This window comes from Anastrepha obliqua, chromosome 1 (assembly GCF_027943255.1).
Source record: "Anastrepha obliqua isolate idAnaObli1 chromosome 1, idAnaObli1_1.0, whole genome shotgun sequence".
Classification (NCBI taxonomy): domain Eukaryota; kingdom Metazoa; phylum Arthropoda; class Insecta; order Diptera; family Tephritidae; genus Anastrepha; species Anastrepha obliqua.
The window spans coordinates 94,846,553-94,873,978 of NC_072892.1; the positions used below are offsets into that span (position 1 = coordinate 94,846,553).

General features: G+C 35.0%; 1 protein-coding gene across 1 annotated transcript; it reads right to left on the bottom strand.

Annotated features, from left to right (window-relative positions):
* Positions 1 to 45: 45 nt before the first annotated feature.
* Positions 46 to 27,386, bottom strand: LOC129252938 (GILT-like protein 1). Its single transcript, XM_054891128.1, has 5 exons — positions 27,021 to 27,386; positions 1,535 to 1,669; positions 1,136 to 1,347; positions 780 to 927; positions 46 to 673 (listed from the first exon to the last, which is right to left on the bottom strand). The coding sequence occupies exons 1-5, from the start codon at positions 27,078 to 27,080 to the stop codon at positions 503 to 505; spliced, it is 726 nt and encodes a 241-aa protein (XP_054747103.1). The 5' UTR covers positions 27,081 to 27,386; the 3' UTR covers positions 46 to 502.
* Between the last annotated feature and the right edge of the window lie 40 nt (positions 27,387 to 27,426).

Below are 27,426 nucleotides of genomic sequence, written 5' to 3' on the forward strand. Positions count from 1 at the left end.
TTGAAGGGGCTTATTATTGTTTATAAATAAAACTATGATTTGAAATCTATGTGTGAAATATGTATATGTATATACTTCAATTTATTTGTTAATTCACAATACACACACACATATATGCATAAATATTTTACAACTGCAGATTGATATTATTGAGTTACAAATAAAATTTTATCAAAAAAGATATTCAATAATAGAGTAGATGGGCGGATTTGTGCAGTAGTTATTTTCAAAAATAGTGTAATAAGTTTTAGAATTCTGTAAAAACTTAACTATTTAAATATGTATGTATATATGTATAAAATGCTTTAAGTTATAAAAGCTGTAACCACAGGGCGTGGACGGATGGTTTCCACATAAAAAATAAAAATATAAAAAGAAAATAAAATATGAAATAAACATCGATCTTCCCACTTTATGTTTGCATTTCAATCAAGTTTTTTTTGGAACTTCTGAATAAGCGCCGAATAGAGATACACGCTTCTATTGAGACAGCTGTTGCGGCTTAGAAGAACTGTACCAAAGCATAGGCCAACAAGCCCAAAATAGGCGTGACGGTAGTGGCTACGGCAGAGTTGAGCGCCATACACACTTTAGGTTGTGGCTGAGGAATGTATTTGCACGCAACACTCAAGAAGTTGGACATGGCCATATCATTCTCTTTGGCATCGAATCGCTGAAGAAAAAAGATAAGTTAAAAAATAATAGTTTAAATAGTACAAGCAAAACTATTTATAATTCGACTTCAGTTAATACATACTATGCAAATCAAAATCACTTACCTGCTTGAAAACAACAGTCGGCACGCTCGTCAATGGATTCTGGAATTGATCGGTGGCCTCGCCCTGTTTCTTTAGCAAATGGCTACCCTCGGTAGAGTTGGCGCATTGTTGAATATTTTCCCAGGCGCTAATATGATTGTCACGTGCACTAAAATATTGCAACAACAAATATGTGAATAAAAAAATCATGACCGGCAGTAAGTTGTATCAATATACATATAGGTACATACATACATACACACGAGTACGATATGTTCAAACAAATGTGACTTATTCATCATAATCATACACATTTTACATACACACTTGCACGTACATATGTAAGTACACATGTATGCGAAGCGTTCGTCACTCACCAGCGTCCGCCCGGGTATACATTGTCGTCGAAGTTCTTGCCCACCTTCATCATGCAGTTGATGAAGTCCAACGTCAATGATTCCCTGGTGAATTCAGTCTGGTAGGAGTTGGCCTGTATGTGTTCGATGGCACAGGCATGCACTTTGTTGCCGTAGCATTCATTTTGACCGTGATGACACTCAAATAGCACATCAGCACCTTGCGTTGTAAACTGCAGAGGTAAACAAACAAACAAACATACACAGATAAGTCACATAATCAATGTGAATATTTGGTCAAGCAAAATTATGCCTTTTTGAATGCGCTTTGTGGCTGCTCTATGCGTGCACTTACGCAGCATGTACATTCACACATATATACGTAGGAGTATAAAAGGCATATTAGTGTAGGATACCTACGTGAGATTTGCCATAAGGTACCCATGTGATGTCTACATAGTCTCTCAGCTCACCCTTAACAGCTGGATAGACTTGTTCGGTAATGAACTTAGCACTATCCGGACAAAGTGACTCATAATAGATGGTTACAGGTACCTGTGTAGAAAAAGAGAAACAATTAAAATAAGACAAAAAATCTTCGATAGTATATTATGCATGTTAATCAAACTAAAAAAAATTTATTGTTGAAAAACAGCAAAATTCAATCAGGAACAAGGAAAACAATATAAAATAAACTAACAATACCTGCACCATCTGTTTTGACAAGTGTTCAATTATTTTTCCTACTGCCTTTCGCTACTGACCTATTATTACTCCTTAATATTTCTTTTCTTATTTCTTAACATTTTATTATAGTTGCGCAGTACTTTAATATATTTCCCGCTCGTTTACGCGATTGAACTCAGACAGTGTCTGTACATATAAATTTATTGTTCATATACATATTTGCGAGATAAATCGAAATATATGTATACATATTTACTCACTAACTACGTTATGTACTTTTTCAAGCTTAACTCCCAATCCGTAATTAAATAACGAGATTATAAAATAATCTTAGTTTATAACAATATTTTTTCCGTACAACCCTGTGTTTTCTGTGTTATGGATAATTACACTGGTTTACAGCCAAAATGCACCAGAGACGCCGTTATGAAATTCCTATGTAAAATCACCGTCTGATTCCGAAAATCAAGGTTATTTTTTATTCTATGGTAACGTTTTTGAGATATTTACGAATTACCGTTATTTCAAAAAAAAAAAAAATTCGGCTCACTTAATCATATATATCTCGAAAACGAATTGAGCGATTCCAAAACCGTTGAAAGCTTTTAAAAGGTAATAAAATTTGCTATAAACTGTGTGTAAAACACTTTTTGCTAGGCCCTGCAGATTTAAAGATAACGAGCTATCATAACGGATTTTTTTAATTTTTTTTGTAAAAATATAAAAAAATTTGTACTTTGAGAGAAAGGATCTCGAAAACTTTTTACTTTTTCGTATATTTTTTGTTTTCACTCTAAGCTCCGTTTTATTACAAAAAAAATAAACTTTGATTAAACAAAATCGATGAACTAATACAAAAGTTACAAGCATTCAAGTAAATATATCCATTTAATACTTAAGTACCCTACAAATAATACCATATGTACATATGATTCTGTCTTAACTCTATGATCTTATTTTATAATTGAAAAAGTTATGTGTCTTGTTTTGACGCTTATTTATAGAAGGATCGGTTTCTCTTATGAGAAACCAACAGTAATCACCCATCATAGCGACATCCCAGAATCCTTGATACCTACTTTCAATCATTTGCATTTGCTGGTGAAACCTTTCGCCATGCTCATCACTTTCGTCGCCAAGATTTTGCGGGAAAAAATTTAAATGGGAGTGCAGAAAATGAATTTTTAAAGACATATTTACTCCTGAAAGAAAATTAAAAAGGGAATTAGATAAATACATAAGTGACACATTAGCATATAATTTTCTTAGGCTGGATTAATCTTCCAATTCAGAACAAATTTTGGTGGTTCTTGTTTGTTCGGAGCAGGGCAATAAATTCAGATTAAGGGCTATATGTTCTCATGTAAATTTAAAAATTTGCTTTCAAACTTTTTGTTTAGTTTTAAAGTTAACTGAGAAAATGGTCTTATATGTGTTTTTTATTTACCCATTTCCGCATAGTTTTTGATTAAATCGTTTACTATCAGCTCGAAGTTAGGACTTTTGTGTTTGCCTAAAAAAGAAGTAACGACCTTTTCAAAAGAGTCCCACGCCGCTGCCTCCACTGGTGACAATAATTCTTTGAAATGGGTATTGGCCATTATTTTCCTTATTTGCGGCCCCACAAAAATCCCTTCCTTTATTTTTGCTTCTGAAATCTGTGGAAAGATTGTTTTCAAATAATGAAAAGCTTCGCCTTCTTTGTCCAAAGCCTTGACAAAGTTTTTGATAAGGCCGAGCTTGATGTGGAGCGGAGGTAGAATTATTTTTTCCTTCTTTATAAGTGGTGAGTATTTTATGTTATCCACCCCAACTTTAAACTCGATTCGTTCTGGCCAATCCTTTATGATGTAGTGGTCTTGACGTGCCCGGCTATCCCATTTGCATAGAAAGCAACAGTATTTTGTGTATCCAGATTGTAGACCACATAGCATTCCAACGACTTTTAGATCGGCACATATTTTCCAATCATGTTCTTCGTATTTAATTAATTTAAGCAATTTTTGCATTGTCTCATATGTTTCCTTCGTATTTACTGCATGCGCGATCGGGATAGATGGCTTTTGGTTGCCAATATGCAATAATACGGCCTTTAAACTTAATTTATTGGCGTCTATGAACAATCGCCACTCTTTTGAATCATATGGTTCACCAAACTGTTTAAATAGACCAGCAATGTTTTTGCAATAACAAATACTGTCCTTCTTCATATAGTACTGGGAGAATTGTTCGTGACGAGTCCTATAATATGTTACCTTAACATCGGATGAAACAAATTTAAATTGTTGCATACGAGAGGCGTGTAGTTCGGCCTTTTCTTTTGACAATTCCAAATCCCTTATCCAATCATTGAGTTGTGCTTGTGACAAAGGGTTTCTTTCGTTTTCCGTTTGCAATTCAGTACAACATGATGCCGCGTAATCAGATACTGCTGTTGACAATGAAACTGGAGCCGGAACTAAAGTTAAATTTGATGCTGGCAATCTAGCTTCCGTTGAATTTAGTTCTGGTAATGACACTGTAGATACGCTCGCATAGGTTACTTTTCTTGACTTTCCAACCCCAAATACTTTTGTAGTACAAATATAGCAGTCCGTTGAATGGCAAGTATGTTCCCTCCACTTCATTGGTGTAATAAATTTCATATGTCGTCTAAATAGATAGTTTAAGAAACTTGTCAGATATGCATTAAAAGAGAGCAAACTCCTAATTTTTATGATGTACCTTTTGGTTCCGGTTTCCGAAAATATCAATTCGACTCGACATGTGGTGCACACAGTATTCGGTGTCCATGGTTTTTCATTGTTTCTAGGCTCAATTCCATAACACTTATGGTATGCAAATTTCAAAGGATTTGAAAACACACGTCGCATCCTTTTAACGATAAACTCCCCGCAGATGAAACAGAACATATCTGGATCATTTTTACACTCAAATTCTCGCGCCCTTTTATTCATATTATATTTTTAAGCAAATGACGGATTATAAACTGCAATTAAAAAATGAACAGTATCCGGCGATCCTTGCAGAAATTATGAAGGAACGAGGCACATGTACTATTATTTATACTTACATAGATCACCTACCTATACAAAAAGGTTCCCTAGTTATACATAGAAAACACTACCTGCCTTAAACATATGATCTTGCTTGAAATGTGTCTGTGCTTGAGATAACGACACTAACAATTTTTTGTATCTAATAACCCTTCCAAAATCTACCTGAAACTAACTGATCTGCGAATACTAACACATATTACCAGTAGGGTACTTAACACGTTCCCTGTCCGCTGAGCCACATATGGTTCAGGAAACGTGCGCCTGATAAGCACTGATACGTTCCTGAGCCATATGTGTGTCAGCATAGAAAAAATTCCCTGAACCACATGTGTTTCATGAACATGCAGAAGCAAAAATGGACCATATGTGTTTCAGGTAGAAATACCCTACATCCGTTTTTTTTTTAGTTATTATTATTACTAAAGCTATCCTATGACTACAGAAAAAACCTTGTTGGACTTGACGGTCAATTTTGCATTTTTGTATTGGGACAGGGAACGTGTTAAGTATTAAATGGATATATTTACTTGAATGCTTGTAACTTTTGTATTAGTTCATCGATTTTGTTTAATCAAAGTTTATTTTTTTTGTAATAAAACGGAGCTTAGAGTGAAAACAAAAATATACGAAAAAGTAAAAAGTTTTCGAGATCCTTTCTCTCAAAGTACAAATTTTTTTATATTTTTATAAAAAAAATTAAAAAAATCCGTTATGATAGCTCGTTATCTTTAAATCTGCAGGGCCTAGCAAAAAGTGTTTTACACACAGTTTATAGCAAATTTTATTACCTTTTAAAAGCTTTCAACGGTTTTGGAATCGCTCAATTCGTTTTCGAGATATATATGATTAAGTGAGCCGAATTTTTTTTTTTTTGAAATAACGGTAATTCGTAAATATCTCAAAAACGTTACCATAGAATAAAAAATAACCTTGATTTTCGGAATCAGACGGTGATTTTACATAGGAATTTCATAACGGCGTCTCTGGTGCAGAAAAAAAGCTGAAATTTGTGATCCAGTGTTATTATTGTTAATGTAACTAAAAACTATAATTATTGATTATTATATTCACTAATAAAAAAGCTATTGCTTATTATAAAATGTAATATCGAATTTGGCACGCTTATTGCTGCCATAGTTTTTTGAAAACCTCAATAAACGTCGTTTACGGATTTCCTCCAACTATCTACAAGGTGAAGTCCAAAATAAACAAGACTGAGCTAAAATAGAAACGACAGGAGCTTTCTGAATACTTCGAGTTTATTTATTCAAAATAGTCCCCTCTGGCCTCGATATACTGTTTTGCGCGATCTAAAAGCTTTTCGAAATAGTGTTTCTGGTCATTGACCGAAATGTCCGTCAAGATGTCGGTACAAGCCTTTTGGATGGCCTCTACGGACGCAAAACGTTTTCCTTTCATGGCCAAATACAATTTTCCGAATAGGTAGAAGTCACAGGAAGCAATATTAAGCGAATGCGTTGAGTGATTGATGGTTAAAATCCGATTTCTAGTCAAAAAATTAGACACAAGAGTGGATCGCTGAAATGGTGCATTAGCATGGAATAAGCGCCAGCTTCCTCCTTCGCGAAATTCAGAGCGAATTCGGCGAATGTGATGCAACAAACGCTTCAAAACGGCAAGATAGAAAACTGCATTCACGGTTTGTCCCGTTGCCACGAACTCCTTGTGGACAATTCCTTTAGAATCGTAAAATCAAATGAGCATCGACTTGATTTTTGATTTTTCCAAACGCGATTTTTTGGGTGGTGGCTCGTCTGGGGCACTTTGACGCTTAGTTTCAGGTTTATGTTGGAAACTCCACATTTCATCACCAGTTACAATTTAACAGTTGTAAATGAAGTCCTCTTTTCTCGCCTCTTTAATGAGATCTTTTGAATGTTGAATTCTGAACAATTTTTGGTCCTCAGTTAACTTGTGCGGAATGAAACGTGCAGAGACCTTTCGTAAGCCCAAATAATCAGTTAAAATGCGATAAATCGATGTTTTGGAGATATTCAACTCCGATTCCATGCATTTCGACGATGATTTCGGTTCATTTTTGATAAATTTACGAACAATTTCGATGGAGTTTTCGGTGATTAGAAGTTTTGGGCGGCCCACATATTCATTGTCTTTTGCATATGTCCTCCCAACTATCTCTGAAATGTGTAAACCACACATGAACTCTGGCACGAGATAGACAATCATCGCCATAAACATTTTTCATCATTTTTTTTTACCGATTTTAAAACAAAATTTGATATCAGCTCTTTGTTCGAAACTCATTTTTGTATCGATGACACAAACATACTGACACTTTAGGCACATTAACTTCGCTTCCACTAAACCGAATGTCACCAAGCTTTCACTGGAAGGCAGGTAGAGATGTAGCTTCCAACGCACTAACTCATTAAAAAGATGGCGCCATCGAAAACATTTTTATGACACCAGTCTTGTTTGTTTTGGACTTCACCTCGTATATATTTATGTATAATTGGCGCGTATACCCTTTTTGGGTGTTTGGCCGAGCTCCTCCTCCCATTTGTGGCGAGCATTTTGATGTTGTTTCACAAATTAAGGGACCTACCGTTTTAAGCCGACTCCGAAGGGCGGATATTTTTTATGAGGAACTTTTTCATGGCAGAAATACACTCGGAGGTTTGACATTGCCTGCCGAGGGACGACCGCGATTAGAAAAAGCTTTTTTTTCCTGTTTGGTCATTCAGCGAGATTCTCTCTAAATTCCGAATGGTAGTCCCGCACCAACCCATTCAACTACGGCGGCCTACAACCATAGTTATTTCAATACCTTCCATTAATCATAGAACGAAAATATTTCCTAAGTTACAGTGGAGTCCTCGAGGTTGAAAGGAAGAGTATAACTGGCTGTGGGCCAAAGATAACTAGAACAGTGAGATTTCGGAGTACTAGCTGCCTCTGCTCACACGTAAACTCCCGCCCTTTTACCAATGATCCTTTAATGTCAGTTTGATTTATCATATAATACACCACGAGTTGTAAAAGGAGTGGTCCATAAAACAGCCGCATAACTCTCCTTCGCAGTTAGTTAAGTGCAGTTATTTTGTACAGAAATACACTTTGTTTGCCGTAGGTATTTTTAAGGTAAGCTTGTTTTTTTCGTCAACGTACAACTTCAATAGTTGACGAGATCTTATCATTTCACATTAACTTCATTAGAATCGGTAAACTTTCTAAATCATAGATCAAATCTTAAATTTTGTTTCTATTTTTAAACATACCGGGTTCGATTTCCTCAAGTCCTTTCACTAGGCAATCCATTAAAATCAGTAATAGCGTATTAAGTTATATCCAGCTCTAAAGAAAATAAACTCAGCACTTCGTCCTAATCATTTCCTTTCATTTATTGTTGAATCAAGTTTCGTAAAGTGAATATACGTCTTCCGTTCATTTAAAGACAAGAAATAAATGTAAACGCAACTTGTCTTGTAGCGTGAAGCGAAGTCCCGCGTAACAGGAAGTTGCTAATGGCTGAAAATTGCGAGCCAATATGAAGAAATTAAAAAAAATAACAATAACGCGGTTTGATGTTTGCTTTGACGTTGAACCAAATGCTTTTCTATTCGCGTAAAATAAATTAATTTATTTTTGCTTTGCTATCGCTAACAAATTGTAAAGCAAAGTAAATAGTTTAGTTTATTAGGCATAACTAAAAATACCAGTAAACATTTAATTTAAGTACTTTTACCAAAAATTCTTTATTACTAATTTGAAATACATATACCTAAATAATACACTTCTATTTTCTTATTTACTTCAATTTGCACTATTGGACCACGTTTTTTACGCTTTTTATAACATAATGACCGTTGGTCGGCTTCAAAAAACTTCTCACTAATTCACCAATCTTCATTGCAGGTGCCTGGAATGAAAAAAGTACTTCGAATTTCTCTAATAGAAATTTTCGGAAGCCAAAGCTAAAATTCAATAAATAAATTTAAATTGAAGATGCATTTTTCGATTGATAGGTTATTTTAAGTTACCTGTATTTGATTCCTGCTGTAGGAATTTTTCATTAATAAATTCCACTGTGCAACACTCAATTCAAATCTTGTATTTTCCGAGGCCCTTTCAGAACGCGTGAGATTTTCTTTACAGCCTTAACGACTAAAATCCTGTTGCTCTTAACGCAGATTTTATCATATCTATATCATCTATCGCCAAATCGAACTCATCTAACATGGCCACCGTAAACTATGTTTTTTATTTTTTTACACTTATAAGTAACAGCAGCGGGTTTCATAAGAAATTCCCTCACAATATCCGGCGAAAAAGAAAATCTGAGAGAAGGCTCTGGTTACACTGATTTTTTCATAGAAGCGAAGGATACTAACTCCGAAAGAGTTGTATACTTCTGCTATAGCATCCATCAGTTGTTTGTGATATCAGTATAAAAAATGCTACGCTCAGTAAAAATATCACTTCCAAGGATACTCCATACCGTCATTATCTAATCCATCTTATAAGAGAATATTAGACAATACTGTGTACCATTTTCCAGGTCCAAACTGGAATATTTAATTAATTTTCTTGTTTGCTTTATATACTACAGGGTGGGCCATATAGCGTTTGCGTTTTGAACCACCTATTTTTTTGAGAATAGTAACACAAATGACATGTCAAATGTGTTCATAATTTACTTAAAGGTTTGACATTTACGAAATGGGACGCTATACGCTTGAACAAAATTAGGAAATATTGAAAACCTATTTCCTATTCCATCGGTGGCTACGTCAATAAGCAAAATTGTCGGATTTTGGGCTCAGAAAATCCACACGTTACTGTAGAGAAGCAAATGCATCCACAACGAGTCACTGTTTGGTACGATTTTTGGTCTGGCGGCATCATCGGGCCATTTTTTTCGAAAATGAGCGAGGAAACGCGGTTACAGTAAATGGCGAGCGTTACCGTGACATGCTCAACGAGTTGTTTCCAAAAATTGAAGAGGATGACATGGACGACATTTAGTTTCAACAGGACGGTGCAACTGCCACTCGAACTTTTGGCTACCGTTTTTGAAAACCGAATAATCAGCCGAAATTCCGATATCAATTGGCCGCCTCGGAGCTGTGATTTAAGCCCGTTGGACTATTTTTTGTGGGGAGCCGTTAAGGACAAATGCAATGCGAACCATCCAGAGACGATTGATGCTTTAAAACACGAAATCGAAGTTGGCATTCATGAAATTGGAGCCCAAATAATCGAAAATGTGCTTAAAAATTGGGTTGATCGAATGGCCTACGGTAAAGCCAGTCGTGGCAGTCATTTGAACGATTAAATTTTTTATTCGTAAATGACAATGTTCAATCTTCAAAATAAAAAAAAAAAGTTTGAAAAAATATTGATTAGTTTTTTTTTATAGCCGATTCAAAAAGCAAATTTTACATGGCTCACCCTGTATATAGGCTACGAAAACAGATGATGCCGTTGCCGATTGGGTTTACGCGTGAGAACCTTTTGGTAAATCTGGCTTCAAAGCGGTAGTCACACAGAAAACCATATCAAACTTCAGAGTGCACTCATAAGAACTATCTGCTGTTCGGAGTCGCTATAAAACTTTTGATCCATTCATTTGTAGGACAACATTAAGACGCAAAACACAATTGAAGGAGTAGAACGGGCAAACACCTTATAAGGAATGTAGACGCGGAAACACCCATGGGGGGCGCCTTAGAATTTGCTCAAGTGGACAATTCGGAGCGCAGGAATTTCTACCAGATAGTACTACGATAGTACATGCTAAATAGCCGTAAAAGTTTAAACAACCTAGAATAGCATACAATTATAACGCATGGTAACCCCGAATGTAGCTAAAATCTTAATAGCTGCTTGCTTTTGTGTTAAAAAAAATTCTCAATTCTCTCACTTGTCTGTAATAGGTAGCAGAAAAATATCTCAAAATATCTCAAAAATTATTAAAGTTTCCATAATTCCCTTTTTTATATTGAAGGTGAAATTTTAAAGAATAATGAAATTAATACATTAATACAATTAATTTAATATATAAAACTAAAAATTATATGGAAAACTCTTTTTGATGTTTTTTTAGACAAATTTTAAATTTTTTTTTCATAATAATATTATATTTTATTGTTTATTAAACTGTACTGTCTGTTATTTTTATTAATATCTGTCAGACAGTTTCGGTATTATTAAATTAACACAAAACAAACAAAAAACACATTGCACTGATATTCAACAAGGGGCACAGTGTACCGACTCCTTTCAAGCTGATTCGAAACCGGTCGCCACTATGCTATGGAGGGAAAATAAATCAAAATTATTGTTGACTAAATGTGGATAAAACACTTTACACAATATGCGCGAATTTCCTAAAATTAAAGAAATAAAACGAAAATATAAATTGACTTTGGAATGAATTCTCAGAGGAAGAACTTATAACTGATGCAAATTGCACTATGCTATGATCTGTTATTTCTTCTTGAATCATTTATGTACTGTTTAATACTTATGATTTGTTTTTTTCTTTTAAGTTCCTTCGAGGTGAAACAAATGGATCTGAAGATAATAGCAAATTAGTTATTAAATCGTTATTGGGGTAGAGTATGTAGAGTACACTTTACTAATTAATAACTTGTTTTCAGTTTTCTTTTGAAATGGAGTTGAATAACTGCAGGCAGCGTAGTCGATGAACATAGTTTAGCTGCGGCGCTGACTCTCACTTGCATACGAGTACGAGTACTTGTATGGTAATCTGCTCTGCGAAGTAGCGAATAGCAATGAGATATTATTATGCGCAGTGTCGCACAAAACATTCAGCTGACACAAGATAATGCGAATATTGTCAATTGCACCGAAGTTAGCCGCTTATCACCTAATATTTTAGTTTTATTTTCAACAATGGAAGTTTATTTACATAAAAAAGGGTTAATTTAAATGTAGATAAAAAATGGCTATAACACCTACATATATTCAACGAGACAAAACAATTGCAACTTACAGAAAGTAGTGCATTATTTTAAATAAAGTAAACGAAAAATTTTATATTTCGTGGCAAATCCATTGCTCTCAATAACTGCCTTCAACCGCCACGGCATTGACGTTGTCAAATTGTCAACGATGGTCTGGGGTATATGGAGTTTGTTGTTCAGTTTTACGATTTTCCATAAGTTTTCTAGGGGTTAAGGTCCGAGGACTGTACAGGTCAATCCGCTACAACCACTTTATTCCTCTGGAACCATGATTTTATGGCTTTTCCCGTATTGTTGGGGTCATTGTCGTGTTGGAAGACCCAATTTAGTGGGTCCATTTATCCATTGTCCCATTAATACTATCCCCTGACCATAACATGGCCACTATATTTGACTTAACACAGTACGGCGTTTGCCTCTTGGCACTTATTATCACTTCCGTTGTTGGCAAGCACAGTTTTTCATTTACTTGTTATTCAGTTTACATGACCTTTAGCGGACTTCCACCGTTTTTGCTGGTTATGCTTTTTTTATAAGCGGTTTCTTTGTAGATCGGTAACTACATAAATCAGTGGTAGCCAAGCGAAGAGTGATAGTCCAGTCAAAAGAGGATTTAACTTCATAATTTTAGGAGGATGCGAGTTTATGGTTTTATTATGTAAAGCCCATCACTGTGAACTTAAATTTGAGTTTTCGGGGTCGGGGGTTGTGTCCCGCGGCCGCCATCTTGGAAATAAGGGTGCAACTAGTTTTTGCGATTATCTCGTGAATTTCGAAAGTTATATTACGAAAATTTTGTAAAATATTTTTTTGTAGATAATAATATTATCTACAACTTTCATTCAAAACTTTTTTTTGTAAAATTAATAATAAAAAAGTTATAAACAAAATTACGCGAAAAATTAAGGGATCAATTGTTTTAAAGCGTAATAACTTCTTTTTTATAGATTTTATGGAAAATATACTTTAGAGCTTTTTTATAGAGCATTCTTTTGTGAACATTTTTGTCTATAAGTTTTTTCCGCTATCTTTATTTAGTCGTATGATTTTGAGCTGCTAAGCGGAGCAACCAACACATTAGCGAAGCGCGTATATGATTACACAGGCCGACAAAATTTAACCAACATTCAGACCCAGAAACCAGACTATATATTTCCGAAGGTTTATGATGCGCTGAATCCAAATCTGGCCTCAGAATTGCTCTATCTGCTCTGGTTTTCGAGATATCCTAACCTAAAAGTGCAAAAAACTCCATTTTTGCCCATATTTGAGGTTATGTACCCTTGCAGATGTTTTCTTTTACCAAAATTAAAGGATGGCATCTTTAAATACAAGCCTTCTTTTTTCAAATGGCGTTTTGTTTGCTCAAATATCATTTTTTTTCGCAGAGATATCGCATTTTGAAATTTTCATGTTTCGAAATTTTCCTACACCTGAAAATCGATTGAGATAACATAGACATGATATAGTCGATTACTAATTTTCTTGGGCTTGAGGGCCTGATATATATGGATTAATAGTATGTAAATTTGGAGTTTGTGGGTAAGCCTGCTTGCGGTTAAGTGGGTTAGCCTGCTCGCGGTTTGATAGGGGTGGTTTCTAGGGGTTAGGGCTGTGTGTGACACACTTATGGTGTGAGACAAAATTTTAAGAAAAATAAGACTCAATTCGGGTGTGAAAGAAGCCATCGGCAGTTCATCTGCAAATCATTCACTTTCTATGTATAATAAAGAGTTTTCCAATAACAGGTGTTATTTTGAATAGCCCGCTATTGCGGTAGATGCCACTTTAGAAGCTTTCATTTTTTGATATTTGAGACAAGTAGAAACTACGCCATTAAACTACGCTTAAACAACGCATTGAAACTATTAAAATTCACTATAAAAATGGTGAAAATTTGGCAGAAACGGTTCGTAAAACTCGAACATTTTTGGGTCATCGCGAAGCACCTTGTCGGACCGCAATACAGAAATTGGTGAAAACTTCGAGCTGTTGGGACAAGTTATTGATGTGAAGAATAAAACCCGTGCACTTTGCAAAAGAACGGCCGAAAATATTGCTGTTGTAGCCGACAGTGTTGAAGAAAACCCAAGTTTGTCCATTCCTCGTCGTCCTTTGGAATTAGGCATTCCACAAACGTTATTACACCGTATTTTGCATAAAGACTAGGGTCTTAGGGCTTATAAAGTCCAGTTAACACAATACTCAAGCCGACCGATCATCAACAACGTCGTGTCTTTGCTGATTGGGTCGTTGAAATGCATGAAAATGGTCCGGAATTCCATCGAAAAATCATCTTGAGTGATGAGGCCCATTTTCACCTCGATGGTTTTTTCAACAAGCAAAATTGTCAGATTTCCAGATTTTTTGTTGTAGGCCGAGCGATTTTTTATTATTTATTCAATTGTCATATAATTTATTCAATAATTAGGTATAATTGTGCATTCTTCATAAACCCTCAAACACATTGCTTTTCCTGCTAGAACATGCCAGTTATGGATTTCTTTAAGAAATTTCTTGGAGAGGAATAACTAATATTAAATAAAGAAATATATATTTATAATGGCCTTAGCGATAATAATTTTCAGTTGCTAATTAAATTAACCTTTTGAATGGTTCGTTTGACCGTAATGAGCTTTTCGAATATGGTTGTGTGTTAAACAGGTATGGCAATATGTGCATGGTATACCTTTTGTACAGGGTTGGCCATATTAAACTGACCCATTGAGTAACCCTATAACTTTTTACTGTAATTTCAGATCAGCTAATGACATACCGCGTTGGAAGCATCAGTCGAAGAAGATTTATACCATGAAACAGTACACCCCAATAGAACGCGCTGAAATTGTTCAGCTGTACATTCAAAATTCCTTCTCGATTGTAAAAACGCAACGTGCGTGGAGAAAAAAAAATAAAGTGAAAAGTGCGCCGTCAAAGAACGCAATCAAGCAAATGCACAAAAGATTTTTGTCTTCCGGCACTGTGGCTAATACCCGACGTCCAAATAAAAAGCGGCCAAGACGATCTAACGAAAATATCGCGGCCGTACGAGCCAGTATCGAGTCATCGCCGCGAACGTCAGGTAATCGTCGTTCTGCTCAGTTGGACATCCCTCGGACCACTCTACGACGTATCATTCGTTTGGATTTGGGGATATTCCCGTACAAAATACAACTAAATCAACAACTGTTGCCGGCCGATAAGCCTCGTCGCTTGGAATATGCCAATTTTGTCGTCCGAATGGCCCAAACTGATGAGGATTTTTGGCATCAAATCATTATGAGTGATGAGGCCCATTTCTCCTTGAACGGAACCGTAAATAAGCAAAATTGCCGTTTCTACGCCACTGAAAACCCTCAAATTATTGAAGAGGTACCTCTCCACGACCAAAAAGTTACAGTCTGGTGTGGCATTTGCGCTGATATGGTCATTGGGCCGTTCTTCTTTGAAAATGGTCAACACCAACCATTGACCGTCAATCAAGAGCGTTATCGGGCCATGACAACCGATTTTGTGATGCCGATTGTTCGTGAAAATGGTATGGAGCACTTCTGGTTTCAGCAAGATGGCGCACCACCACACACAGCACGAGCCACCGTCAACTTATTGAAGACTTTGTTCCCTGGCCGTTTGATATCAAAAAGCGGCGATTTTGACTGGCCGCCACAATCACCGGATTTGACGCCACCGGACTTTTTTCTTTGGGGCTATTTGAAATCTAAGGTTTACGTCAACAAGCCAAAGACACTAGGCGCACTTAAGGCCAATATCCGACGGGAAATAGCCGCCATATCGGCCGAGACGCTGGCCAAAACTATGGAAAACGCCGAAAAACGGGCACATTACGCTATACGAGCTAAGGGCGACCACTTGCGCGATATCATATTCAAAAAGTGATGTAAACGAATCTCCTTGAACTAAATTAAATGTTTTTCACAATGAAACACAAAAAAATGTTTCTTTTTCCATATTTTTTTAATAATCACATGGGTCAGTTTAATATGACCAACCCTGTATATAGGTGACATAACTAAACCGCAAGAGCTGGGAAACGAATTAAATGTATGTGATCGGCTAAGACTTCTGCATGTTTAACATGCGAATATTCTATATACATACATACATACATATATGTATCTTGATTTGCTAAACGTGGATATGATGTCAATTGTTTCGTAGAAAATTGCAAATAATTTAGTTAATTATAATTATTATTCAAAATACGACTAAACAGAGAAAAAGAGCTAAAGACATTGGAACGCCGTGTAAGATATAAAAGTTACTGGATATTCGGAAAGCCGGTTATTTGCACAACAAACCTAGTAAACAATATTGAGTGAGAAAATAATGAAATTTAGTTAGGTATAGCTCATTTACCTAAACATATACCGATAATCATATTTTTATAAGTATGCACGAATCTATGCATTTACCAGGCGTACCCCACATCAAAGCGGACTATTTCTTGATTAGAGCAGCACTGGTAGTTTTGAAGATAGTATAAACGCGGATAGTTGTTGTCCTACTTGCTTACGTTTTGTTCCAACTTGTCGCCAGTTACAAAACGGGTCACAGAGAACAGAGAACCACTCTCTACTTGTGGTTGTTCTAATTTTCACTGCAGGGCAGGCACATGCTTATGTTTATGCGACTACAAGTACTTGCTTGCAAAGCATAAATGAAGAATAAGAAATACTATAGCAATTTCAGCAGCTTTTTACCCTTTCATGTAAGCGCTGTTTCGTCACGAACTCTTTGAAACCGGTTTACCTGCATCTAGTGCTGTAGCACGCATATACATACATAGACATATGCATACTTATGTATGCATACATATATAAGCTGGGGAAAAAGCAAATATCACCTACTTCAAAAATAGGTACATACATACGTACATATATTTCAGCCATAAGCAGAATAATGTTTTGTAACTGGTTTCAAAACAATCGAGCATTCTGGCATTAGTGTCGAAATTCAATATTTAAATTAGTGTAAATTGGATGCATCCACTTTTGATAGCTAACTTACACATGCATATGTATCCATTTACATAAACCAGATAGCAATGATAGTTTTCCAATTGTTATGCTTCAGCAGCTGTCAAAGATACCAATGGCAACCTGCTGTCAAAATATTCACTAAGGCTGTCATTCCATCATTCGCGCTAGTCAAACGTAAAAATTATTAGTTGCGTTCGATAACACAAACATTTGCAACATTTGTTCCTAATTCTATCAAGTCGGCGTTCCATATCGTCAAAAAATGATCCATCACATAAATTGAGAAAGCGAAGGTGCAGTTCGATACATGAGAGATGTTAATTTCGTGCCGGAGACGTTTTAGGTAGCAAAAAAGCATGGGATTGAACTTTTTATGAACAAACAAAACTATTTTTTGGTGAATCTTGTCTTTTGTGCATTGCTGCTCTTGCGCCGACTTGAAATTTGCAGTTTATAGTTAGAAGCGAAAAAAAATGTGAGTACATAAATTATAACTATTTACGGTAATTATTGTTGGAAAAATAAAATTTTTTAAACAATCTCATCTGATATTTCCTCTTCTACCGATTTTTGCAAATTATCAATTTTCCGTTTGTTAACTTTTATGCTTTTTCTTTTCTTTGGGAGAGAATTTCAGCTTACTCTCTTTATTTGGATTAATGGCTGGTGATGGCTAATTTTCTTATCGAACACAACTATTGTCGACATGCCAAGTGAGCTGTAAATACGCATATCTGGATTTTGGCTAAGAAGCAAAAGGGCCGTTATTCAAGCGAACACAATTTACAAACGTTTGACCAAGTATCAATGTATTATCTTATTTCTTTCAAACTGAGAAAGGAGACATCGTTAACCTCAATGGTCCTTGCTAAAGACAGATCTTCGCCGACCTTCTGTGGTCAGAGCCGATGATATGGATATATTTGAGCTGTGGTTCCAATAAGACGGCGTTATACCTATGTCATACACGCACTGTAATGCTAAGTTTCCACCGCAGCCGCTATCGTGTTCTCTGCCGCTATCGTGTTCTTAGCGCAAACACGAAACAAAACTCCTGTCAAATCCCATACAAAATTAAAACACAACTCCATACCTAAACTCACTTTCAAAGCGTGTTTTGTGGGTTTGCGTCTAATTTAAAGCGTGTTTTGTTGGGTTTGCGTCTAATTTAATTATTAAGTGGTGGCAATGTTGCTCATTTTCCTCATTTATTATTGCATTCTTATCGAAACATGGCAACAATGATTGCAATTTGTCTTTGATTGACGGCCGCCGTAGCCGAGTGGGTTGGTGCTAGATCACCATTCGGAATTCACAGAGAGGTCGTTGGTTCGAATCTCGGTGAAAGCAAAATTAATAAAAACATTTTTCTAATAGCGGTCGCCCCTCGGCAGGCAATGGCAAACCTCCGAGTGTATTTCTGCCATGAAAAAAATCTGCTCATAAACATATCATAAAACAAAATGAAATAAATGTATAAAAAAAAAAAATTTTTTTGTGATTCGAACCAAGGATTTCGGATCGGAAGCCCACATTGCTAGCCGCTGGGCTATCGCGCTGTGCTGTCGCCGCAAAATAATGTATCATAAATCTGCTTACCATACCAAAGACCATACACTTTGCAAACACATTTCGGTGGAAACAGTTGACAGTTCTCCTAAACACAACTCCTGCAAACACGGTGTTTACTTTTGGTGGAAACGCCGTATAACGCTTAATGTTGTGTAGAAGAAATTTTACAACTGGGTCATCTTACGGTGAACGTTCATCTACTGGCCATCACGATCATACGCCTTGACACCCTTCGAGTATTCGCTCTGAGGCTACGTTAATATCATTTCATTATGACGACAATTGGCGCTTACACCCTTTATTTGGTGTTTGGCCCAGCTCCTCCTCCAACTTGTGGTATGCGTCTTGATATGTTTCCACAAATGGAGGGACCTACATTTTTAAGCCGATATCGAATGACCGATGGTGTTTTAATGAGGTGTTTTTTCTTGGCAGAAATACACTCGGAGATTTGCGATTGCCAGCCGAGGGGCGACCGCTATTAGAAAAAAAAACGTTTTCTATCATTTACTGTTTTATGCACGGTCAGTTTTTACTTTCCAAATTAAGAAATAAGGTTTTTACATGGGTGCGTCTTTCTAATCACAGAATATCAATTGGATGTAGATAGTTCATGAAAAAAACCAGAACTTAGCTTACATTCTGCAATAACACTGACTATGCATCAGCTTCCGCTGTATATTTCACGGTTTGAGTATTTGAACACAAGACCATTAGATCAGTAACGGATTGCCCTGGAGTGCGTTCAAGACAGTTGCAGATAACTATAGGGTGGGCCATGTAAAATTTGCTTTTTGAATCAGCTATAAAAAAAAACTAATAAATATTTTCAATTTTTTTTTATTTCGAAGATTGACCATTGTCATTTATGAATGAAAAATAATATCGTTCAAATGACTGCCACGACTGGCTTTACAGTAGGCCATTCGATCAACCCAATTTTTAAGCACATTTTCGATTGTTTGGGCTCCAATTTCATGAATGCCAACTTCGATTTCGTGTTTTAAAGCATCAATCGACTCTGGATGGTTTGCATAGCATTTGTCCTTAACGGCTTCCCACAAAATATAGTCCAACGGGCTTACATCACAGCCCCGAGGCGGCCAATTGATATCGGAATTTCGGCTGATTATTCGGTTTTCAAAAACGGTAGCCAAAAGTTCGAGTGTAACTTTGGCAGTGTGACAAGTTGCACCGTCCTGTTGAAACCAAATGTCGTCCATGTCATCCTCTTCAATTTTTGGAAACAACTCGTTGAGCATGTCACGGTAACGCTCGCCATTTACTGTAACCGCGGGTCCTCGCTCATTTTCGAAAACAAATGGCCCGATGATGCCGCCAGACCAAAAACCGCACCAAACAGTGACTCGTTGTGGATGCATTTGCTTCTCTGCAGTAACGTGTGGATTTTCTGAGCCCCAAATCCGACAATTTTGCTTATTGACGTAGCCACCGATGTGATAATCAGAAAAGAAGAAGAAGACTCACCACTTTGGAAATAGGTTTTCAATATTTCCCAATTTTGTTCAAGCGTATAGCGTCCCATTCTCTCTAAATCTAATATCCGACTCGGCATATTGACTAGACATATCAAGTAGGGATGAGGATGAGGTAGAGGCCATACTGCGTTTTCTATGTAAACCCCTCACAGGGAACAACGAGCTTCGGATCTTTAGGTATCAAGTTCTTCGAGGATTAGGCAGCTTAAACACAGTGTCGCTAGAAATATTGATTAAATGCACCAACAGATTGCATGGACAGACAATAATTTCACACTGAGCGTAGGGTGAGCCATCCAAACTGTTGTTGTCTTTTCCATATTAATTTTCAACAAACTAATATTAAGTGCGACTATTCACCCCAATTTGAACTTGATGGTGTGGTTTTATTGCAATCAATTTTGATTTGCCGAACGGCAGATATTTTTATGCGGGCGGCCACTGTTAGAAAATACTTTTTCTATCATTTCATGTGCTCATCCTGTAAAAATATATTATATATATTTTCCAGCGTTGTCCATTTTATACCGTATGCGTTACACTGTGCGCCGCGAACTGACTAGAAAACGAAAATATCATATTTATCAAAACGTGTATTGACTATTAAACGGCGGCCAAAGCGGCGAGCCAACATGAATAAGTATTGCCTCAAAACAAAAACTTGAATTTTATACTACAATATATTTTGTCTCATTTATGCTATGGTTGGTTTTTTTGTTTATATACAGACAAGTATATTTACTATTGACTTTTTTTTATTTTTAAAGACACTTTGATACTCTGATATGTAGTTAATACAACAAAACGATTAACTACATATAGTGGAGTGTCTGGAGCGTTAAAAACGTTAAAACCTAGGATGTCTCAGGGACTAGATGAAATTAAATTATCTTTGCGAAAATGTGTTGTGAATAACATAAATAATAATCTCTACCTATTTAAAAGTTGTGCATTTGATTTTTAATTAATTATTAAAAACAAAAAAATTATGACTATTTAAAAGAAAAAAATGAATTAACAAAAAAATTTGCCTATTGAAAAATTTACATTTTTTCATATAATATATCATCTTCAATTTCACTGATGTTAATCATAGGCGCTACATGTAGACAGCTGTCGTCGTTGCACTGTAGGCATGCTACACTGCAGTATAATCCACTTTTTCGGCATCCGCATGCAGCTCCACATCCTTTTTTGCAATTGCAAAATAACATTTTTAATAAATTTTCCGGAGCAGGTAATTGATTCGTAAATATTGGATGATATTGGAATAGTTCCATCCCCAATTTTCGATGATTAAATCATTCCCTAACCACATCTGGATTTGTAGGTAGACCCGCTTAAAGTGTTCAAATGCTGCATCAGATGTGGGAGGTAACGAAGATAAAAGAACACTTGTGTCTTTGGCAGTTGCTTTGATAAAAGAATTGAACCTGAATGTATTCAAATCTGCAATTTTTGCCGAAGCACCATACAGTCCCAGAATACATGTAATACCAGCTTGAAATATATTATTTGCATCTTCATGTACATTTTTAAATACTGCTGCTGAGTCATGTAGATCATTCCGCTTCTCAAAATTTTTGATAAACTTAATTTTTCCTTTATTGTAAAACGCAGAAGTAGTATCACAGCCCGGGAAAGTATGTAAAAATACAACATGTTCTTTACATGCTGGTAGAGATTTTTCTAAACTTTTCGATGAAAATATTTGTTGGTTAACTTTGCCTCGGGATGGTTTTAAAAAATATATTTCACGATCAGGAGGCGCCACTGACGTTAACACAACCAAGACGTCAATGTCTTCAGAAATTACAACAATATTTTGAGATTCTAAACTAATTGCTGTATCAACATTTATTTTATCTGCATCGCTTTCCGCTTGGCATGTAAAAATATTGTTATCAGCTAATTTTATACTTAACATTTCGATTAGGCGAGATTTATATTTTTTATTCGTTAGAAATTTATCTTGAGCGATTTTTAACGGCATATTTTCATCGAATTCAATATCTGTACTTATATTTTTTAGTGCGCGACGATTCCTTTCAGCAGATTTAATACCGTGCTTCTTATATCCATCAAATACCACGTATGCGTTATTATAATTATTCCTCAAATATCTTACGTAATGTTCGCATATCATTTTGAATGTTTCATTTAATTGCCATTTGCAACGATATAACAACATCAATAACATAATGAACATTTTCTAAGCTTTTCAAATTAATCTGAATTTCTGGGAATAATTCGTAGAAAGTTGATTTTTTTGTTTTTCGCAGTTGGCCATCTTCAAACAGAGCAAGTGGATATGGTGCCAGTTCATAATTCATATAAGTTTTTAGTTCATAATCTGTTTTTTTCAACACACAAATACGTTGGAACAGCAACAATGGATCAACGGGAATAACATTGTCATGAATTTTTATTTTATTATTTTTAGCCAATAGATTATTTATTTTATCTTTCCTTAATAACTTCAATTCGCGTACATTTTTCCCTTCGATTTTCTTCATAACTTTTAAACCTTCTTCAAAAGCATTGTAACAATTTATACTTTTACCACCGGTAATTCCAGTGGCAATTGACATAATTGCATCTGTATCAGGAAAAGGACTGTGTTCTTTGAAAAAGTCTACCAATCTTTTTACATCCCTTTCAATTCTAGCATCTGTAGAATCACTGCGTTGATGACTTTTATTGAAAGAGATGTCACAAAAATTTTCTATGCCTTTAATAATATCTTTACTATAAATAACTCCTCTGATCAATTTATAAACTACACTTTCAGTGGCACCTCGTTCAAAAGGACCCCCTTCGACGCTTATTCCTTTCATTAAAGTCTGATCACTTGCAATACCAGAAAAAAAATATCTGATCGCCTAGATGTGAAATATCCTGTTGTATATTTTTCGAACTCTGCTGGATCCATTTAACACTGTAATTCCTTCATATCTTGCAGATAAATTTGTGCAGCCTTCGCATAGGGAAAATGTCCTGATGCGTCGAATAGTGGAATCATCAGCTCAGTACTATGTAGATGTAAATTCCAATCCCCCATAAGGTCGGCAGCAATGAAGTCTTTCAATATTGTTACCATTCGAAAATACGTAATCCATAGTTTTGATGTTTTATCTTTATTTTCAAGCTCACCTAACTTATCTTCAAAAATTCTACTCAGCATTTGAAATCCTTGATTTTCTGTAATTTCATTGTAATTGAACATTTCAAAAATCATCGATATTTATTCGTCATTCAATACATTTAAAAAATCTGCATTATTTTCCTTAAGATCTTCAAAAATTAATTGTGATAAAGCCTGCTGCAATAAGGTATGAGCACGTATTGCTCTAGCATAGGCACGTCCTGACGTTATGTAATCAATCGTATTTTCTGCATAAATGGTAGAAAGAACTTCTTTTATCCCACTTCCAGCCATAATACAACCAATAATATATAACGTTGGGAAGTTGTTTTTCTTTATCTATTTAAGTAAAATTTAAAGTAGAACTAAAAAACTATTTCCAACTAAATATTATATTATGCTACAATATATTAATTTTTCATATTTTTTTGTTTAAACAATGAAAAAATTAATTGCACAATATAATATTGGTAGAAGTTACAATTTAGAGCATACAAAAGAAAATCCTGATGGTTACATGGCAATTCATTCAGTCCCTCAGAGATCCGAGGTCAAAACCCCCGGGCACTCCACTAATATAGCAGGCGATTGAGCAAACATATAAACATATTGAATACAGATGTGGACAACTAAATAGAGCCAGGGTTTCAACATGTGGACTTTGCCACATTGCGAACAATGGGCCAACGGCATAGGTGGGCACTTTGCAGTAACAGTAAAAATGCAGTAAATATAATATTTTACTGATATTGCAATTTAATTTTCATTACCAGTAAACTTTTACTGATTACTGAAAAAAATTTGCAGTAAAAATATTTTTTTACTGATTACTGAAAAAATTTGCAGTAAAAATATTTTTTTACTGATTACTGAAAAAAAATTTCAATAAAAATATTTTTTTACTGATAACTGAAAAAAATTGCAGTAAAAATATTTTTTTACTGACTACTGAAAAAAATTGCAGTAAAAATATTTTTTTACTGATTACTGAAAAAAATTGCAGTAAAAATACTGTTAATATAATTTGATTTGCTATTAGCTATTAGCCTTTCTTAACACAAGCATTTCAAAATTTGCATGGCTGAGTTTTTGCCTTCTGGACCGATTTACAAGTCCAGCGAATGAAAACAACCGTTCTATAGGTGCAGATGACGGTAATGGGGTATTATATTTTAAAAATACGTTTTTAATAGCCTGATATTTATTTAGGCAACTTGTTGTTTCTTCTCGTTCGGCCAGGTATAAGAGCGTTTCGTGAAGATAATTTTCCGAGTCAGTGGAACCACATTGTATGCTAATATCTATTTAAGTAAATATATGCGTAAAACAAATATTTAATTGAAAACCAAGTGTAAAAAGTTTACCATTACTTCATCCCCGAAGTCAAACAATGTTTTTTGAGGGGGTTGAGAGTAGAGTACGAGTTTTGGCACAGGCTACTTTTCCATACTTGACCACATAAGTGTTCAACATTTTTTTAACTTCCTGTTTGCGTTTTAGCTGTTTCTAAAAGAGCTTTCACAAATCGCAACTTAATGCCAGGAACAGAAATAGTGGCAATAACAGCATCCCAAGCGTCAGGCTGAATCAGGAAGTACTTTTCAAATCTTTTAAGCAAAGCTTCATGCATTTTTTTGCTACTTTCGGTTAAATATATTACTTAAAACTTTTAGGCTCCAAACGACTCATTTTTATTCTTAAGGACACTATAGTGGGTATGAAATAACCAAAATACATGGTCTTTTCACCCTGAAGGAAGTCGATTGCTTCTGCAATAGGTCTCATAAGCTTTACGTATTCCTCTAAGTACTCAAGCTCACCACTGAGAATGGTAGGAATTTTTAAACGGGAACACAATTCCGCTAAATTGGTTTTGTGCTCCAGTAACTTATTTACGGAATCAACAAGGTGGAACTCGCTACCTTGTTATGCATGGAGTTATTAAATTCGCATTTATCACTCCATTAACTACTTCTGCAGATTTCGGTCTATTGCATTTATTCCAAAGTTGTGTGCATCTGTGCAGTAAGAAAATATGTAAATATAAAAAATTTCAATTAAATTGAATGATTTTTTACCTTTGGAAAGAAAGAAAATAAGAGAAACCAAAAAAAAAGAAAGAATTATTGAGTACATAAGGGATTGAATTTCGTGATGAGAGTGTATTACATTTTGACTTCCCATAAACAGTAAATATTATACTGATAATGCAAATCAAATTATATTATCAGTAATTTTACTGCAATTTTTTTTAGTAATCAGTAAAAAAATATTTTTACTGCAAATTTTTTTTCAGTAATCAGTAAAAAAATATTTTTACTGCAATTTTTTTCAGTAATCAGTAAAAAAATATTTTTACTGCAAATTGTTTTCAGGAATCAGTAAAAAAATATTTTTACTGCAATTTTTTCAGTAATCAGTAAAAGTTTACTGGTAATGCAAATTAAACTTCATTATCAGTAAAATTTTACTGATTACTGCTATTTGCAATGCAGTAAGTTTATAATGCAGTGTGCCCACCTATGGCCAACGGACACATTGTTTGATACTTGAGGTTATCCTATGGATCTTCGTTAGAAAATCAGTCTGATTTTTCGTCCTATCATTTGCTCAAAGTCAACTCTTTTTTTCGGTAGGCTAAGACTAAAAGTCGCTTATGCTTCTCCTAAAAATTGTGTTTTAACTAAAAGATGCTGCAGGAATGTCTAAAACTGAGATATTGCAATTTATGTACTCCTTGTGATCGACATAAAAAACTAAGTGATATCAGTCGAAGCTATGCGGCGGTCAGCTTTCGAAAATCACGCACTCTTCGAGGCGAGCTGATATGCTGATATTTTTTCTTCTTCAAAAAATCCAAAAATTGTGCTTTTTGATTTCTGTTTTTTTATTTGAACAGCCGCAGCGGGTGTATTCTCTATTTTTACTTGCCATCTTTACCGGTCTTAATAATTGAGCCTCATTAAGTATATGGGGGTTTCCATAGTTTATATGTAGTTGTGAGTGCAAAATTCAAATATTTAAAGTTTGTAACTCGACTTACCTGAGTAGTAAACGTGAATTGGAGTAAGTATTAAAATATTTCGAATGTTTTCAATTTCATTGGATATCTTATAAAAATGTTGTAACAGTAAAAAAAATTTACCATTATCTAAGAGAAAATAACAACTGCTGGTTCTATTCAGTTACCCATATCTGTATATGTAAAATATTTGTACAGTTTTGAGCTTAGAAATATATATATGTAAATGCGTAGCACGTAATTCAATGAATTATTAGGTTTTATTTTTATGAAAGACTCTAAATTATTGTTCAATAGAGATATAACAATTAAATGTTGCAGTTGACGTACAAATTTCAATTGGCAAGTGCATATAATTTTTTTAAAAACATGAATATCTAACTATATTAATGATCGAATGGCGTGTAATCAGCTCACGGTTTTGGTTTTTTTGCAATCAGAATTAGTTTCCCATTTATTAAACAAATTATATATGTATATTTCAAATATCGAGATGTAATGATATAAGTATGTATGTTTATGAATAAATTTAAATTGGTTTTGAGGTGTAAGCAATTGCTATTCATATATACGAATATATAATAAACCATTTCTGAGAAACGAAATCTATGATTGAAAACACTTTTTTCCACAAAAAAGTTTATATACCTATGGCCTATTTAAGTTATTAGTTTAATTATACCCGCTACGCTTATACGCTTTTTCATATATCTTTCACATTATTATTTATTATTACCTGACTTAAAAATTAACACACCCTGTATCAGCAATTAGCATGTGAATATTGATTTTTTTTCTTCTCAGACGAATTTGCTACAGACACTAAACAAATCCAAATAATATAACATACATTGAATTTAAGCAAGAGATGTAACTGTACCTAACATACATAAATATAAAGTACATACAACATATTTTATTACTACTCGCACATCACATGAGAATTATTACCTTCACTGCATTGGCAACTGCAATCAACACCAAAAACAATCCCACTACGTTCTGACTCATGGTAGCACTTTGTTTCTTTTTACAAGGTATTGCTCAGATAAAAGTTTTTTTTTAATTTTTTTTTCACTATGTACTGCAGATGTACCACCGTTAAAGTAAAAAAACAACCGAATCCGGGGTCAACTCAATTCAAATGAAAATATATATATATGAAGTGAATCTATGTACTAAGCTGACGCCAAAAACAAATAAAAAAAGTAGATTACGATACTTTTTCGATAATAAAGAAAACAACAAAACACCGCTCAACAAATAAGTACGTTCGAAACGGACAACGCCTAAAATTGAACTGCCAAACAGTTGCTCAGAGTCAGAGTCAGTTAATGCCGGCTAGGGCTCGAACTGC

Excerpts from the sequence above, each read along its gene's own strand:
- LOC129252938 (XM_054891128.1), bottom strand. The coding sequence starts at position 27,080 with ATGAGTCAGAACGTAGTGGGATTGTTTTTGGTGTTGATTGCAGTTGCC. Across the intron at positions 1,670-27,020 it reads CAGTTGCCAATGCAGTGAAG|GTACCTGTAACCATCTATTA; the intron begins GTAATAATTCTC and ends TTTTCTACACAG. Across the intron at positions 1,348-1,534 it reads TACCTTATGGCAAATCTCAC|TTTACAACGCAAGGTGCTGA; the intron begins GTAGGTATCCTA and ends TTACCTCTGCAG.